At 45.2% G+C, this 15,742-nt stretch overlaps 1 protein-coding gene across 3 annotated transcripts in view; it reads right to left on the minus strand.

Annotated features, from left to right (window-relative positions):
* HECW1 (HECT, C2 and WW domain containing E3 ubiquitin protein ligase 1) overlaps window positions 1-15,742 on the minus strand; it is a 374,060-nt gene that overhangs the window by 254,481 nt on the left and 103,837 nt on the right. For all 3 annotated transcript variants that reach the window (XM_057504386.1, XM_036918894.2, XM_036918893.2), the window contains exon 2: window positions 151-208. In XM_057504386.1, coding sequence (XP_057360369.1) covers window positions 151-177 — 27 coding nt within the window. In that variant the 5' untranslated portion in view covers window positions 178-208. The remainder of the gene's footprint in view (window positions 1-150; window positions 209-15,742) is intronic.

A 15,742-nucleotide genomic window follows, 5' to 3' on the forward strand; every position in this document is an offset into this window, starting at 1 on the left:
AGGTGATGGGTCTCAGATGTCAGGGCTGCGCTGGAGAGAAGTTCTGGGCAGCCACAGAGGGCTCTGGGCCGGGCGCATTCCATTATGAGTGGAGTGGGTTTATGATGGAATGACATGGACGGGTTCTTATAATCAGAAAAGCGCACTGACCTTCACACTGCACAGGTGCAGCAGCATAATGGCCCAGCACGTGCACGCGCATCGGTTCCTGGGGAAAATCCAACGAGGTCAACTCAGCGTGTATCCCAAACAAATGGAATCAGCGACATTACCCGCAAGAGGAGAATCATACCCCCACCTCCACCAAGATACCTGGCTTGGGCAACCAACATATAAAAGGACAAATTACAAGAGGACCATATTGATTTCGATAAAATGGGCAAAATGCAGCAAGCAACATTATTTTATGCCATGAATAATTTGATTTAGATTTAGGAGTAAAAATCACGGACCTAAAAAAATTTTTTTCGCTTCTCAGGAAATCCACATTTGGTATGGCGTCTGCAGGGGTGAGGCTCTGTTCCCCCAGCCTCTGAGGAAACAACCTAAAAGCTTCCTCAGATACACTCCTCTCATCAGCAACCCCAGCTACTGAGGAACCGGATCTGGAGTTAAACTGCTGGAAATGTCGTTAACTTGTCTCACAGATGTGAGAGACCCAGGAGGAAGAGCTGTCCCTTATATGGCCGGCAGAGTAACACCCCAAATGGCAGTCACTGGTCACAGCATCGGCACGTTAGTATAGAGAAACCATGTCAAAGACTGGACTTGTGCAAAGAGATGCCAAGCATAGGGAAATGGCTGATGGTTTATCCCTGCCCAACTTCGGCTCAGGAGCCTTTATTTTGATTTTATAGACACATCTTCCTCTGAATTTAAAGTTGCTGTGAAAGCAATCAATATGTTCTTATTCCAGAAGAAAGTGGTATATGATATCCGCTATCCAAACCCTCCGTGAAATCTGAAGCTTTGCTGACAAACGGGTTTGTGTAAGAAATAGTTGCAAGCTTGCATTCTGGGCGCACAGCCTGTGTTCTCACCTCTGGTCCAGGCAGATGTGAATAGGAGAGACAGATCCTGGTCTGGCCCCACCCATGCTGGCAGCTACCTGGCTTCTCGATGGTGAGGAAACCACGCCCCCTTCGCCCAAGGCCCTTCCCTGTGCTTCCTGCCTGCTCCTCAGGCTGACCCAGCTCAGTTCATTGGCAGGCTCTTCCTCCCTTACCTTTTCCATCCCGGAGGTCCCCAGACCTTCCTATATTCATTCTAGGGGCCCGTATTCCCACCCACAGCCTCAGCTACTAACTAAACATTGACAATTTCCCAATTTCTGTGACAACTCAGAACTCATTTGAAGTCCAAAGCTGGCATCCTCTGGGGCTTCTCATAGCCTCACACACGGTGCAAAAGGAACGAGGGTCTTCGTCCTCACTCTTGATCCTCTGCCCAAAAGCCTGAGCATGGTAATGGTTCTCACCCAATAGGTCTCCCAGTCAGAAATTTTTAATAATTCTAGAATCCATCTGCTTCTCACCATTAAACCTCCATCAGGACCCAAGTCTCCCTCTCCTGCTCAATCTCAACTGACCCTGACTGGTCTCCCCACTCACCCAAGCCCCAAATCAATTCTCTACAAAAGACAGAATGTTTTTTTGTTTTTGGTATCATTAATTTACAATTACATGAGCAACATTATGGTTACTAGACACCCCCTATCATCCAGTCCCCCCGACATACCCCATTACAGTCACTGTCCATCAGCATAGTAAGATGCTATAGAGTCACTACTTGTCTTCTCTGTGTTGTACAGCCCTCCCCGAGCACCCCCCCACATTATGTGTGCTAACTGTAATGCCCCTTTTACCCCCTTGTCCCTCCCTTCCCACCCATCCTCCCCAGTCCTCTTCCCTTTGGTAACTGTTAGTTCATTCTTGGGTTCTGTGAGTCTGCTGCTGTTTCGTTCCTTCAGTTTTTTTCTTTGTTCTTATACTCCACAGATGAGTGAAGTCATTTGATTCTTTCCTTTTTCTGCCTGGCTTATTTCACTGAGCATAATACCCTCTAGCTCCATCCATGTTGTTGCAAATGGTAGGATTTGTTTTCTTCTTATGGCTGAATAGTATTCCATTGTGTATATGTACCACATCTTCTTTATCCATTCATCTACTGATGGACACTTAGGTTGCTTCATTTCTTGGCTACTGTAAATAGTGCTGTGACAAACATAGGGGTGCATCTGTCTTTTTCAATCTGGGCTGCTGCATTCTTAGGGTAAATTCTTAGGAATGGAATTCCTGGGTCAAATGGTATTTCTATTTTGAGTTTTTTGAGGAACCTACATACTGCTTTCCACAATGGTTGAACTAATTTACATTCCCACCAGCAGTGTAGGAGGGTTCCCCTTTCTCCACATCCTCGCCAACATTTGTTGTTGTTTGTGTTTTGGATGGTAGCCATCCTCACTGGTGTGAAGTGATATCTCATTGTGGTTTTAATTTGCATTTCTCTGATGATTAGTGATGTGGAGAATCTTTTCATGTGACTGTGGCCATCTGAATTTCTTCTTTGGAGAAGTGTCTGTTCAGATCCTCTGCCCATTTTCTAATTGGATTATTTGCTTTTTGTTTGTTGAGGTGCATGAGCTCTTTATATATTTTGGATGTCAATCCTTTATTAGATATGTCATTTATGAATATATTCTCCCATACTATAGGATGTGACAGAATGTTTTAAAAGAAGGAAACATCTTATTGGGGCACTTCCTTGCTTTAGTGACTTCATGCTTCCTTTGGGCTAAAGTTCTAATTACCAGTTTCAGACTGTTTTCACACAAACATGCAAAATGGATCTGGCCCTGGCCCTGCCTCCTTCCGCCCCATGACCTCCAACAGCCCAGCACTCGCAGGGGGTTTGCTGTTCTCAGAAGAATACGCTTCTCCTTCGCTGGGAGACGTCAGTCAGTGTGCCATGCATTTGAAACACACCACCTTTTCCACAGCCTTCAATCCTCCATCCCCCGTACCACTGTCAAGGACAGATGACCCTGGAACAGTACCCTGTGCTTATTTTGTCAATTTTGAAAATAATTCTAAAAAACTATTTATGTAATTGTTTAACATCTGTCTTGCAAAGTTGACAGAGTTCTGTGGCAGCTGGGCTGTCATCCTCAGGACAGCACAGAGCCTGGTACAATAGTGTGCTCACTACGTGCAAGGGGAAGTGGATGAATGAATGGGTGATCAGGGACTGTCTACGTCCTTGAGGAACTCATAGTCTAGACTTTAGGAGACGGAAAAGAGGCCTTTTTTTGCCCCTGTCCTAAGCCAAAGGTTGATTCAATTAATGAAACATACACATACGCATTAGGAGAGTGAGTTGAGCAGAAAAAAAGACCATTCAAATTAGATGTTATTTATTTAGGTCTTAGCCCTGGGGATACTGATATATTTCACTTTAGAGTTTACTGTAAATAGTTTTTTTTTTTTTACAGTTTACTAATTGTTTAACTGCAAAACCTGACACTGGCAAAGAAAAATGGGAGCAGAAGTAGAGACTTGACAAACACTGTGAATGGGCATTGAAAGGATCCAGCTCTAGCTCCTCAAATCTCATATCACCCTGCCAGTGAGGACCTGGCAGAACCCTCTGGCTCCAGGAAAAGCTGGAGCCCCAGGGACCAAAGGCTTGAAATGGGGACCCAGTGACCTGTCTGCTCAAAAGCAACCAGGTAAGTGCTCCACCTCTGCATCCACCCATGTCAGCATTACAGATCCACACAGAGACGACAACTGATGATGTCAAGGAGAGGAAACCCTAACAAGAAGTGCAGCTGATGGAATCAGGGATGAACAAAGTTGTACCTTGTTAATAACCTGAGATTAGACAACTCTCCCTTCAAATGTGGAAGTGATTTATATGCAATTATATCCACTTCTTCTATTGCACTCAAGGGGCTGTGGCCCCTGGGAACCGTCTTGGAGCCCACAGCACAAGGCAGCAGGGACGTCAGGTGGGAAGGTGCCTCTGAGGGCCCTCGCAGTGGGGCCTGAGGTAGAGGCCCTAATGGGACAGGAGGAGCCCCAGAGAAGACAAAGCCTTTGACGAGGACTTCATGGCCTCCGAGTGGGCTCTCCAGCCCCAGGCATCCGCACTGCCACCCTGTAAACAAACACGCAGATAGTGCCCTTCTAAGAGTCAAGGCCGAAAGGTAACACCACCTCCATGGCCTGACACTCTGCCACTGTTACTGGGTCACCTGGAGAGAAGTTATTACTAAAAATAAAATAAACCAGATAAGATATTACTCCAGGCCTAGTACTGATCCTGCATCTACCAGAATGAGCTGAGGTTAAAAACCCAATACAGAAAGCGTAACACTGGCCCTGAGACCACACAGTGATTTATCCTGTGCTAAAAATAAATTTGTTTTGCATGACAGATTTAAAAAAACAGAAACAAGCTACATTTGTTGTTTAAAAAGCCAAGCCATAAATACATTACAATGAGAGTCATACATAACCTGACCCTTGAAGAAAGGCAGAGACTCTGGCTGGGAGTGGGTGTTTAAGGAGTCTAGCCAGGTGCCATCTTCCGGGTGGCCCAGTCCCTGCAGGTCCCACTGGGCATCACAGGAAAGAAGCCCCAGAGTTGCTGGCCCACAGAGGAGGTTTTTGATCTTTAGAAAGAATTTGAGTGGATGTATCTGATTTCCTCAGAAGGCTGGTCAACAAGCACAGTCACCCCCATGGAAGACTGCAATTGTGACTATCAATTACTTGAAGTTGTCCTCAGAACGGATGATAGACATCGAGGATCTACTGAATTCCAGTGGGAAATGACAAGTTGCAGAGACATTAAAGACAAATGGTTTCCATTTCAGTGGCCCCAAGCCCACAGGAAAATTTAACACCCTCTTTTCTTCATGTGCAAAGACCCTAGCTCAGTGTCCCCCATCTGATAAATACCTGCTGACCAGCAGACCAATACAAGTGGAGGAGTAGCCTGCCTATGTGTCCTCGTACATACAGGTGATCCCAAGAACAAGCTGTTTCCCGAGATGTCCCCTTCTACTGGGGACCCAGCAGGGACTCACCTGCTGACAGCGAGCGTGGTAGGCTCAAATGTGAGAGTCTGGTCTTGTTTTCAACTCTGCGACTGTTAACTCACCAGCATTACTCGGGGACTGACTGGTTTTGTTATATCCCACGCTCATTTCTTTCAGTCCCTTGTCTTGATTCCATTTAAATTTTTAGGAGATAATAAGATTTACTGTCACATAATCTTAAAGGGATTATTATCATTGAGTTCATTTTCCTGGGAGGAAGTCTTTTCATGAGCCAATAGCTAATATTTCCTGTCATTAATGACTTACAATATCTCTTAAATTCTCAGGCCCCTCCATTGTTACGGATCATTTCTCTTAAAAAAAAAAATTTAAAGGCTTCGACAAACAGACCATGCTTTACTTGAAGGGCATGGCATAGCCAGTAAGCTATTCATTTTTTTCTACTCAATATTTTCAAGTTTCATTTATTCATGTTTCCCCAGTTCTCCAGCAAACTCCAGACTAAACTCTACTTGTAACAATGCAGAGGGAAAATAAAGATGGCTTGACTCTGAACTTCCAAGTTCCCCAACCCCAAACTTCCTATTTAATATTTTCTTCCCAACTCAATGGACTCACGCTTGTTCTAAGGAAAATGAGTTCCAAAGATGGCCAGTTTGTCCTCAGTGGACATTTCCAACTCCATGACCAGGCAACATCAATATGTGGGTGCAGCCCCCTCCATCCAGGACCTTATTCCTCAGACCCTGACTCTGGGCAGCCCAGGGGCAATGCCAGGAGGAGGAATGAAGCTGAGTCGTGGGGTGAAGGTGCTGAGGACAGGGCAGGGGCAGCCCCCAGCCAGCCTTGCTGCTGGGGTCAGGGCTCATGGCATGAACTGGGTCCCTGCCCCTCTCCCCAACTTCTATTCCTCCCAGTGCTGGGATTCGCTGCTGCTCAGCCCAGAGCTGTGTGCTTTTTCCACAACCTTCATCCATCCACAGGACATCTGTGATGGGAAAACTCATAATAGAACTCCATACTTGACTAGCTCCACAACAAAGCTGTCTTCTGAGAATCATAGCTGATCCCAGGATGTTTTCATGAAAAACAGATTTCAGTGACAGACTATCAAAACATTTTCCTTGTACAATAAGCAATATGATGGGGCAGAATTATGCAAAACATATGGGCTTAACACTGCCCTCAGCAACGAGGGGCTCACTTCCACTGGTTTCAATGGCACATTAAATTCGCACATCATGGGTAGGTGAAGAGACTTCATCCTGTTCAGTATTTTTTCATGTTCCAAGTGGCAGAAAAAAAGAAAGGCTGGTGACCTGCATTTCTGCCTGTTTTCCAATCTGTCACCAGTTGCCTCTGACAGGTGGGACTTGCTGATAGCCTTAGGGTCAGAGAGGTACTGTACAGTAAAGCAGATTCAGCCATCCAACATTTATAAACCAGTTGCCACGTGCCTGGCACACCTGAGCATCAGAAAACACAGTGGTGAAAGCTAGTATATAGCATTTAGACAGCTTCCTATGTGCCAGGCACCGTTGGGAGTGCTCTGCATATAGTATCTCACTTAATCCTCACAACAACCTCCAAGTCAGTTACTATTATTGTCTCTACGCGTTACAGATGAGCAAACTGAGGCATAGAGGTGTCATATAACCTGCTCAATGTCACACAAAACACAAGGAGCAGAGCCGGGCATGGGGCTCCGGGGCACAGATAGACCTAGCCAAAGGAACCAATGCTCTAGCATATCTGTTGTCACATGCTGACTAGAACAGCTGAATATACAACATGCTTAGTTAGACCCCTGAGTGTAAGAGCTCAGGAGGGCTCTAAGCAGTTCCTGTTAAGTGATTTAAAAATTATTTTGGTCACAAACACCTTTAAGCCACCGTGTGTATTTCCCAGCAGGGCCTTGTGAGGAGGGGTCTTCTCATTCAGTTGTATGTTCAACAAATATTTGTGGAGCGCCAAGCACACACCAGGCCCTGGAGATGAGGTGATGTTAGCAGACAACACAGACTGCAAGTCCTGGGTGTGGAGCACATGTTTGAGGAGAGACAGCAACAAAAAAACACAAGTAAGTAAAAATACATGCTAGATGGTGGGAAATTTTAAGAAGAAACAATAAATGAGAAATGAAATTTAAGATGTGATTAGAAGGTGATGTTTTAGACTGCATTTATCAAAGGTAAGAAAACTTTGAGTAAAGACCAAAAGGAAGAAAGGGAAGTGCCCAAGCAGATGTCCAGGAAAAGAGCATTCCAGGCAAAGGAATGGCAAGTGCAAAGGTCCTGAGGTGGAGAGTGCCTGGGTTTCTGAGCAACAGCCAAGAGGCCAATGTGGCCGGAGATAAAAGAACACAGGGGAGAATTGTAGGAAATGAAGCTGTAGATGTAATGAGGGGTAGATGGTGCTGGCTGCCCAGGCCAGTGGAAGGGTCCTGTCCACAGGGAGCAAGGTGGGGAGTCAGTGGAGAGCAATTCAGAGGGAAGTGACTGCCAATGAACAGGGTTTCTGGATGCTGGATTAAGAACACACTGAAGGGGAAGTGAGGGAGGAGGCTGGGACACCTTGCAAAAATCCAGACCAGACATAAAGGGAGTGTGGGAATTTGGTCAGAATTGTAGGGAGAAGAGGGCTGTCATGAGCAAGGCTGTGCTGCATTTAATATGTGCCACCCCCAGCTAACCTTGTGTTTGTCTAGCAACCACTTGTATCACTTGCAGCTCTTGCAGACTGAGGAGGGATGCTTGATGCTTCTTCCTTGCTCATCTGACTACCTGCAATGCAGTTTCTTCCTGGAAAATACGAAGCAATTTCTCTTTTTTTAGCCAGAAACAGTATTCTGTTTCCACGCCTCCTTCTGAATCTGTCTTTTTCTTGTGTGGGCATCACAGCTCCCATGATGCCCACTGGACCTCCAGCTCCTCTTCGGGAGTGGAGGAGCCCAGTGCACACAGGAAGGGGAGCACGCGGAGGCCACATGGGTGGTTGGTGCTGGGCGTGCAAGCAGGCAGAGGCTGGCTGTGTTCTTCAGGGCCTTAGGCACACCTGGTTCTGGATATCAGTTCTGGAGTCAGTTAAACTGATTGCTACTCCTAGGTTCCAGAACAGTACCATTTTGGAAGCTTTTCATGAAATTACTTTCTTGAAGCTGTTGTTCTGGGAGGAAGAGGCATCCAGTAAATCTATCGGTGCCTGTCAGACAGCATGGTTACTGGATATCACCACTATCTTTTTCAGTCACACCTTTTCCTATCGGATAATATTTTAAGACTCCACAGACACATAAAGGAGATTTTCAGACACCAAAAAGCAAACAATAGCAGCTTTTCTTTGAACATATAATCCTTTAAAGATATTAAAATCCACAGGCATATGCTGACCCAGATATATGTGACTGCATGTGCAACCTTGTCTTTTCCACAATTGCGCCTCCAAAGTCCTGGAAACTACACGTAAGTAAATGATGTCACTTGATAATAAGGTGTTGAGGGCTTATAAGACAAGAAAAATTATGATCTCAAGCTGTGGTTTTTTTACAAACTTCGTTGTTTCTACATTGCTGTTCTATGAAAACATAAAGGTTTTCCAGATGTAGTATCAAGCACAACAGTGTTCACCAGCCAGGGAGAGGGAGAGATGTGTCAGATTTTTAATCAAGGATCAGTATTTCAGCCAAAGGAAGATATTTACCTACTGAAAACTGTGAACCAGAGGGGTACTCGTTTCTACCTCTCTGAAAACTTGGGTTTGCCAAAACTGAACAACGACAAAACTTGAAATGTCGGAAAGTGCAAGTGGTGGGAAAAAGTGTCTGTGAGAATTTTTGTGTTTCTGGTGGTTAGCAATTTCTGAGCGAAAAGCACAGGCACCCGGGTGAAAGGATGACTGATGGCCACCCTAAACACAGTGACCTCTGGAGGGGTGTGGGTATGTCTCCTCTGGAGATGTCTGTTTAAGTTCCGGGGGTGGTAAGCCCAGAGTCTTTGCATCCTCTCCCCAGAAAGGATTTCTTTATATTCCAGAACAAAGATCTCTCTTCCTCTCTGTAGAGAGAAAATGGGCCAGATGTGCCAGCCACTCTTTTATAATCTTTGAGATTCATAATGTCAGGGTTTCTCCCCTGTGCATGCAGGGGACATCCGGCTCCCAGCACTTCACCCCATGAAGTGGTGGGCAGGGGAATGAAGGCAAGAGTCCTCTAGTAATCGGTCTGTTCTCTGACCCAGAAGCCTTGTGTTTTCTAAATCACACCCATAGATGGATAACGGAACAACGCATAGCAGGCTGCAATAGCATTACCATTTGCTGTGGAGTGGGATATGATGCACCGTCATTCTCCTCATGGGATCCTCTGTCCCGCCTGCCATGTGACTGCCTCATGCTGCTGGTGGGGAGAGTATGCTCCCCCACCTTGTAGGCTTTGGACTTGGTATGTCATATGTACCAAGCTTTGGCCAATTAAATGTGATGTTCACTTCTGAGCCCTAAGTGTGAAGAGGTATCAAGAGTTTACACCATCCTTCTTGCTCCTGTTCCCCCCACGCCGCCATGTTCTAGTTCTGATGGTCTGTGCCTTCGGCCTGCACTTCAGAAGGAAGACGCACAGCCTGTCTGAACCCAACCCACAAGGGGAAGGAGAGCTGAGGCTGCCCTTCAGCCTAAATGTGATGTGAGTGAGAAACAGACCTTTGCTGCGGAAGCCACTGCGATTGTGGGGGTGTTTGTTTCACAGCCTAAGCAGCAAGAGAAAAAGCAGAGTAAGATTGCTGCACACCCGGCCTCCACTTCTACCCCCTCTGACCTGGACCCCTCTGCTCGGTGGAAGGCGGAAGCACATCCTGATTCTTCCATGCCAACCAGCACTTGGCATTTTCCTGACCTGACCTCCTTTGATGGAAAGGTCATATATTTCATGAGTGAGGGAGAGGATTCAACACAAATATGGACTTGACCTGGCAATGGCTGAAGAGGTGCCTTTCCTCTCTCCTGTGCCCCGTTCAAACCATCCCAGTCAACCAAGTCCTCTACTTTTTCGTTTCTTGTATGTGCTGATTTCTCTCTTCTACTGAAATTCCAAGCCCTTTATGGTCATTTTTTCTTAGTTGCTATCAACTCACAGATCAAATTTCTCCCAGGAGAAAAAAAACAACTCTGCTAACAAGAGAGAAGATTGGACTCTAGTGTGGTGTTGCTGGTGAGGGCCCATAGTTAAAATCTTGTACTTTACTAAATTTTCAATCTCACCATAGAAAACCAGGGGAGGTAAGTCTCTAGCACCACCCAACAGGGACATCTCTTCCTTGAATCTACTGTCTTTTGAGTCCTTTTCAATCTCTTAGCTGGCAAACAGCAGGTGCCCATGAGGGCATTAACGCAATTACAATAGTGGAGTTTAACAGACTTAAATTAGGTCCTCCTGGAGGCATTTACACTTTAGAATTGAGAGCAGGGTCCCATCCTAGCAGCTGGAACAGGGTGGGATTAGGAGGAAGAAGAGCTGCCAGGAGAGGTTAGTGTCTTATCTCTTGTCACTGTCACCAGGCCAGGGGGAGCTTCTGGCAAAATGGAACCAGGGTGTGTTAGAGATTGCTCATATTAAGCCACAGAGCTTGAAGGATCTCGATGTTAAAGAATTAATGAAATAGGTCACTGCTCCATTTCCCCTATCCAGAATCCAATAGTTTAAGGAATTTAAGGGCAGAACTTCACCTTGATTGTAATGGTGGCGCAATGAGCAAAGTGAGGTGACATACGCTGGTATAGATCAGTTCAGTGACTCCATGTCATACGCAAGAACCACAAGATACTTTCATATTTATAAATACCCAGAAGAAAAAAAAAGTTATCTTGAAAGGGCTGTGATGGGAGAGACAAACGATTCCCAGACATGGAACAGTCAACAGAGCAGAAGGAGCTCTAGAAGCCTGAGGTCAAGTCTAATCCAACCACTGCTGGGCCTGGGATCTTCATCAAGTTACTTAATCCTAAATGTCAATTTTCTTACTTGTAAATGGGGATTATAATTGTATCTATTCCATAGCGTTGTCAACAAGTTTACGTGGGAAAATACATGGAAAGGTTTAAACATGGTACGAATCACATAAGCTACTGCCTACAGGAGAGAGAGAGAGAGAGAGAGAGAGAGAGAGGGAGTGCATGCTCAGTGATGAAAAAGCTGTGTCACATTCATGAAATGAGGGGCCTTCACACTCCAGTCAGGGCCTTATACTAATACTTGGCTAACCTGCAATCACTTGGCCACTTTCTACATTAATTTTGCTCTGTTTTTTTAAATTTTGGCATACTTTCAGACTTACAGAAAAGTTGCAAGAATATTACAATGAATTCCCCCATGTATTTCACACAGATTCTCTAAATGTTAATATTTTGCTATATTTGTTTTTCCTTTCTCTCTCTCTGCCTGCGTATAACTTATATAATTATGCATATTTATAAATACACATATGTGTGCATATCTAATTTTTTCCTGAAACACTCAAAAGAAATGTGTAGACAAGATGCCCTTTACTCCTAAATACTTTCAGGGGTATTTCCCAAAAACATGAAATTCTCTCCCATAGCTAAGTACAATTAAAAAAATAAGGAAATCAACATTGACACAATTCTATTGTCTCATCTACAGACCTTACTCAGATTTCACCAACTTTTTTCAATAATGTCCTCTACAGCAAAGGAAAATCCATGATCTAAGACCTCTGTAGTGTCTTCAGTTGTCTGTTCTCTCTTTGTGTTTCATGACACTGAGAGCTTTCCAGGGGACGGGCCAGTGATTTTCTAGTATGTCCCTCACTTTAAGTCCGCCTGACATTTTCTGCCATCAGATTCAGCCTATGCCCTTTGGGTGGGAGCACACGGGAACGATGCTGAGATCTTCGGGCACCATCCCCAAAGATGCGTGCTGTCACCTCGTCCCTGTCTGGTGATGGTGACCTTGATTACTTAGTGAAGGTGATGTCTGCCAGGTTTCTTCACTATGGTTACTGTTTTATCCTTTGTAATTAGTATGTATCTCATAGAAAGATACTTTGAGGTTATGTAAATAACTATTACTCCTCAACCTGCCCTTTTATTTAGCTACTATTATTTCTGCCTGAATCAGTTATCTTGATGGTGTCAGCCCCTGTCTAAACATTAGTTTTGAATTCTGTCTTTTGAGGAATGTTTTCCATGGCACTGAATTTTATGTGGGTCACTAATGCCACTGTATTAAAAAGCATCTCTTTAATAAGTGAGCTCCTGCTTGCTGTCAGCTGTCTGCGAAGACTTTAGTTTAGTGAAGGTGGAGCACAGTCAACACTGGGAACACATATTATTTACCAGGAAGTCAATAAAACTGAAATTACCTGGGTCTGGCAGGAATCCCCTCCAAGGTGAGGCAGTCAGTAGCACACTGTGACCTGTGGGGCTCTTCCCCTTCCCTCTCTCCTCACAGGGGTCAGCTCTGCCTGCCCTGACTCCCAGCCCCTCCAGGGGCTTCTCCTGATCAATCCCTTGCTTGTCTGATCCAATTTCTGCACCGCTGCTCAGAGGACCTGGAGTAACACCGACACTAATTCTTTAGGTCCATGCCTAGAAAATTCAGGCTGCTTCCCTGTCTTTTCAGACCTGTCACTTGAGTGATGATGTTATTTCAAAATCTATTACTTCAACAAGATGAAAAAAGTAAGGCATTTGGGCAGTGAATTCATAGCACGCACCCTTTACAGAGCCCATTCCTCACCATGGTTTCTTCTGGGCCTCACCACCACACTGTCCACGTCAGGACCGTAGTCCTGTCCTCAGCTAACAACAAACAATGAACGGCAGACACTTCAGTTAAGTGACCTGAGCAAGATTACAGAAATAAGGGCAGAACCAGGGCCAGAGCTTATATATGCCATTTTTATTCGAAACTCTTTCCATTTGGACCTCAGTGTTCCCTAAATTCATATAAAATATGTTATTATTAGTATTAGGTTTACCAAAGAAAATATGGTGTTTAATGGCATTTTGACTTTTCATGTAAGTATCTAAAAATACTCTAATATTAAAAGCAGAGATTTATTCAATTAGTAAGCTTGTATCCTAAGCATATTCTATATTGATCTCATAGAAAACTATTATTATTCATGCTTTTTAACTAACCTTTCTGGTAGCATAAATAAAAGTTCACACTGTAGAAATAACAATTTGATGTTTGAGATATTTACCAGCATTAGTGCACAGCTCTATCACTCCATGGTATTTTATTGAGGTGTACTTCAAAGTTTATTTATTCTCCTTCCAGTGAACATTTAGATTTTCTCCATTCTTTTCTTTTGCTATCACAAGCAAAGTTACTTTCTTACCCACAACCCACGAGGCCTGTGTGTGAGAGGTTCCCTGCTGGGGACATGGGCAGGAATGGTAGGACAACCCCCCCCCCGCTTTAGCCAGGCAGGCTGTGGTGCTGGTCTAAGGCCAGCACCAGTCTGCTCTGCCGTCAGCAGTGCGGCCCCCATGTTTCTATACTCCTGCCAGCACCTGCTATTGTCAGCCCTCCTTGTGTTTAACCTGATGGGCATGAAATGGCATATCCTGTGGGTTTAATTTACATTTCTCTTACTATTAGTGCTACTGGCTTTATTCTCCAGTCATGGCTTTGACTATTGAAACTAGGCCAGTCACTTTTTTAAATCTCTCCAAATCCTCATCATTCCACAACCAGGCCCCTGGCACACCTCCGCCACCTGTGTGCTGGCCTCCGTTCTCCCTCTTCCTTCCCCATACTTGCTCTAGATGAGTTTACCTGCCATCAATTTCATCATGTTGTGTCTAAGCATAAAACACTTAATGGTCCCCCATCACCTACAGGATCAAATCCAAACTTGCTGTCCTCAGCCTTCTCTTTCCAGGATTTCCCCAGCCACTCCCCCAACAAAGCACACTCCATCCTGCTGTTCGATGATTCTAGAGACACTTCACACCTGTGTACGTTTTCCCATGGTCCATCTCTGCCTATGATGCTTCCCTTTTCTTTCTCTGGGGACTACTGCTCTACACCAAGGTCAAATGCCACATCTCCAAACTCGGCCAGATTGTGAGTTGCCCCTGTGAGCTCCAGGAGCATTTGGATTTTAGCTAAAAGCACAAGAATCATATTGCACTGTGCTTGTTTGCACATCAGCCCCTCACCAGGCTCTGACCTCATAGATACATAGATGGAATCCTGCTAGTCCATGCCCTGGGTGTCAAACTCATGATGTTTTACATTAAATGGGTTTCCAGTCCTCTTTGGGACAGCAAATGCAACCATTCATTTGCTTTATGTGCCTTTTCTAGATGCTAGTGAAAGAACAGTGAATCCAACAGTTGAAATTCCTTTTGCTGCTATCATGACTTTCCTTCTAGATGAGAGGACAGATAATGAACAAAAACGGGTGAGCAATGTAAGGGAAAGTGATGCCATGGGTAAGAGAGCTGGGATGAGGGCTAGACCCCATGGAATCGCAGGGTGCTGATGGGAGGGGCTGGGTGTGAAGGAGGGCGGGAGGCAGGCAGGCAGACACCTGGTGAGGTGCGGGAGCCAGACCCTGAGGAAGGCCAGAGCTACCACAGTGAGGGAAAGAGGGGGGCATGCTGGTGGCACCTCGGATATCAGAGTAAGGGCTCTGAGTCTGCTCCTGAAAGACAGCCACTGAAGGAATCTGTGCTGAGAAGTTTTCATGGGCTCTTAGGGCGTCATGCTGGGAACAGACTGAAGGTGACCAAAGGAAAAAGCAGGGAGACAAATTCGGAGCTTCTGCAGTAATTCTAATGAGGAACAAACAGTGGTGGTTTGGACTAGGGTAGTGGGGAGAAGGTGTTGCTGGATTCCAGACATACCTGGAAGATAGAAGCAAAGGACCGGCTGCTAGACTGGCTGTGAAATGAGAGAAAGAGAAGGATGACTCCACATTCTGACCTGAGCAAACTGGAAGGAGAGATTTCCATGAACTAAGATGGGGAGGGTGGAGCAGAGCTCGGGGAGGAACATGGGAGTTCAGTTTTGGACACTTTCTGTTTGAAAATGCTTATTAAACACCAACAAATCTGGCACTCAGAGGAGAGATGTTGGGGTAGAAATACAAATTTGCAAGTCATCAATGCACAAGTGCATCTGAAAGTCCTAAGGCAGGATGGGATCACCAAGGCAGTGAGTGGAGAGCAGAGAGGAGGTCCCCGGCCAGCACCCCCATGAGTGCAGGGAAGGGAGGGAGAACCTGCAGAGGGAACAGAAGTCAAGGCGGCCATGCAGGTCATTCTGTGGCTACGGGAGGATAAACTGAAGGTCACAAGTCTCACACCAGGTTTCCAGAAAAATTCCATAAACAGAATCATCTGTGCAAGCTGCCCCCTACTGAACTTGGCTCTTTATGGAAGAAAATAATTTCTCCAGATTCTAATTCAGCAGTCATGGCAGAAAAAAACATGATTTAAAGATATGACCCTGAAAATTCCTTGTGCTGTTCTTCAAAGCACTTCCACCATTCTCTTTCAAGTCCACATTTGAAAATAGCTGATCCTAGATTAAACACAGCTCCAGGGCAATCCCACTTACACACGGTACCTTCCAGCCAGGAATATTCTATAGCTTTGCAAGATATGCAAGAAAGGATGAAACCAAGTTTCATTGGAAAGAAAGGTGAC

The sequence above is a fragment of the Manis pentadactyla genome, chromosome 7, assembly GCF_030020395.1.
Source record: "Manis pentadactyla isolate mManPen7 chromosome 7, mManPen7.hap1, whole genome shotgun sequence".
NCBI lineage: Eukaryota > Metazoa > Chordata > Mammalia > Pholidota > Manidae > Manis > Manis pentadactyla.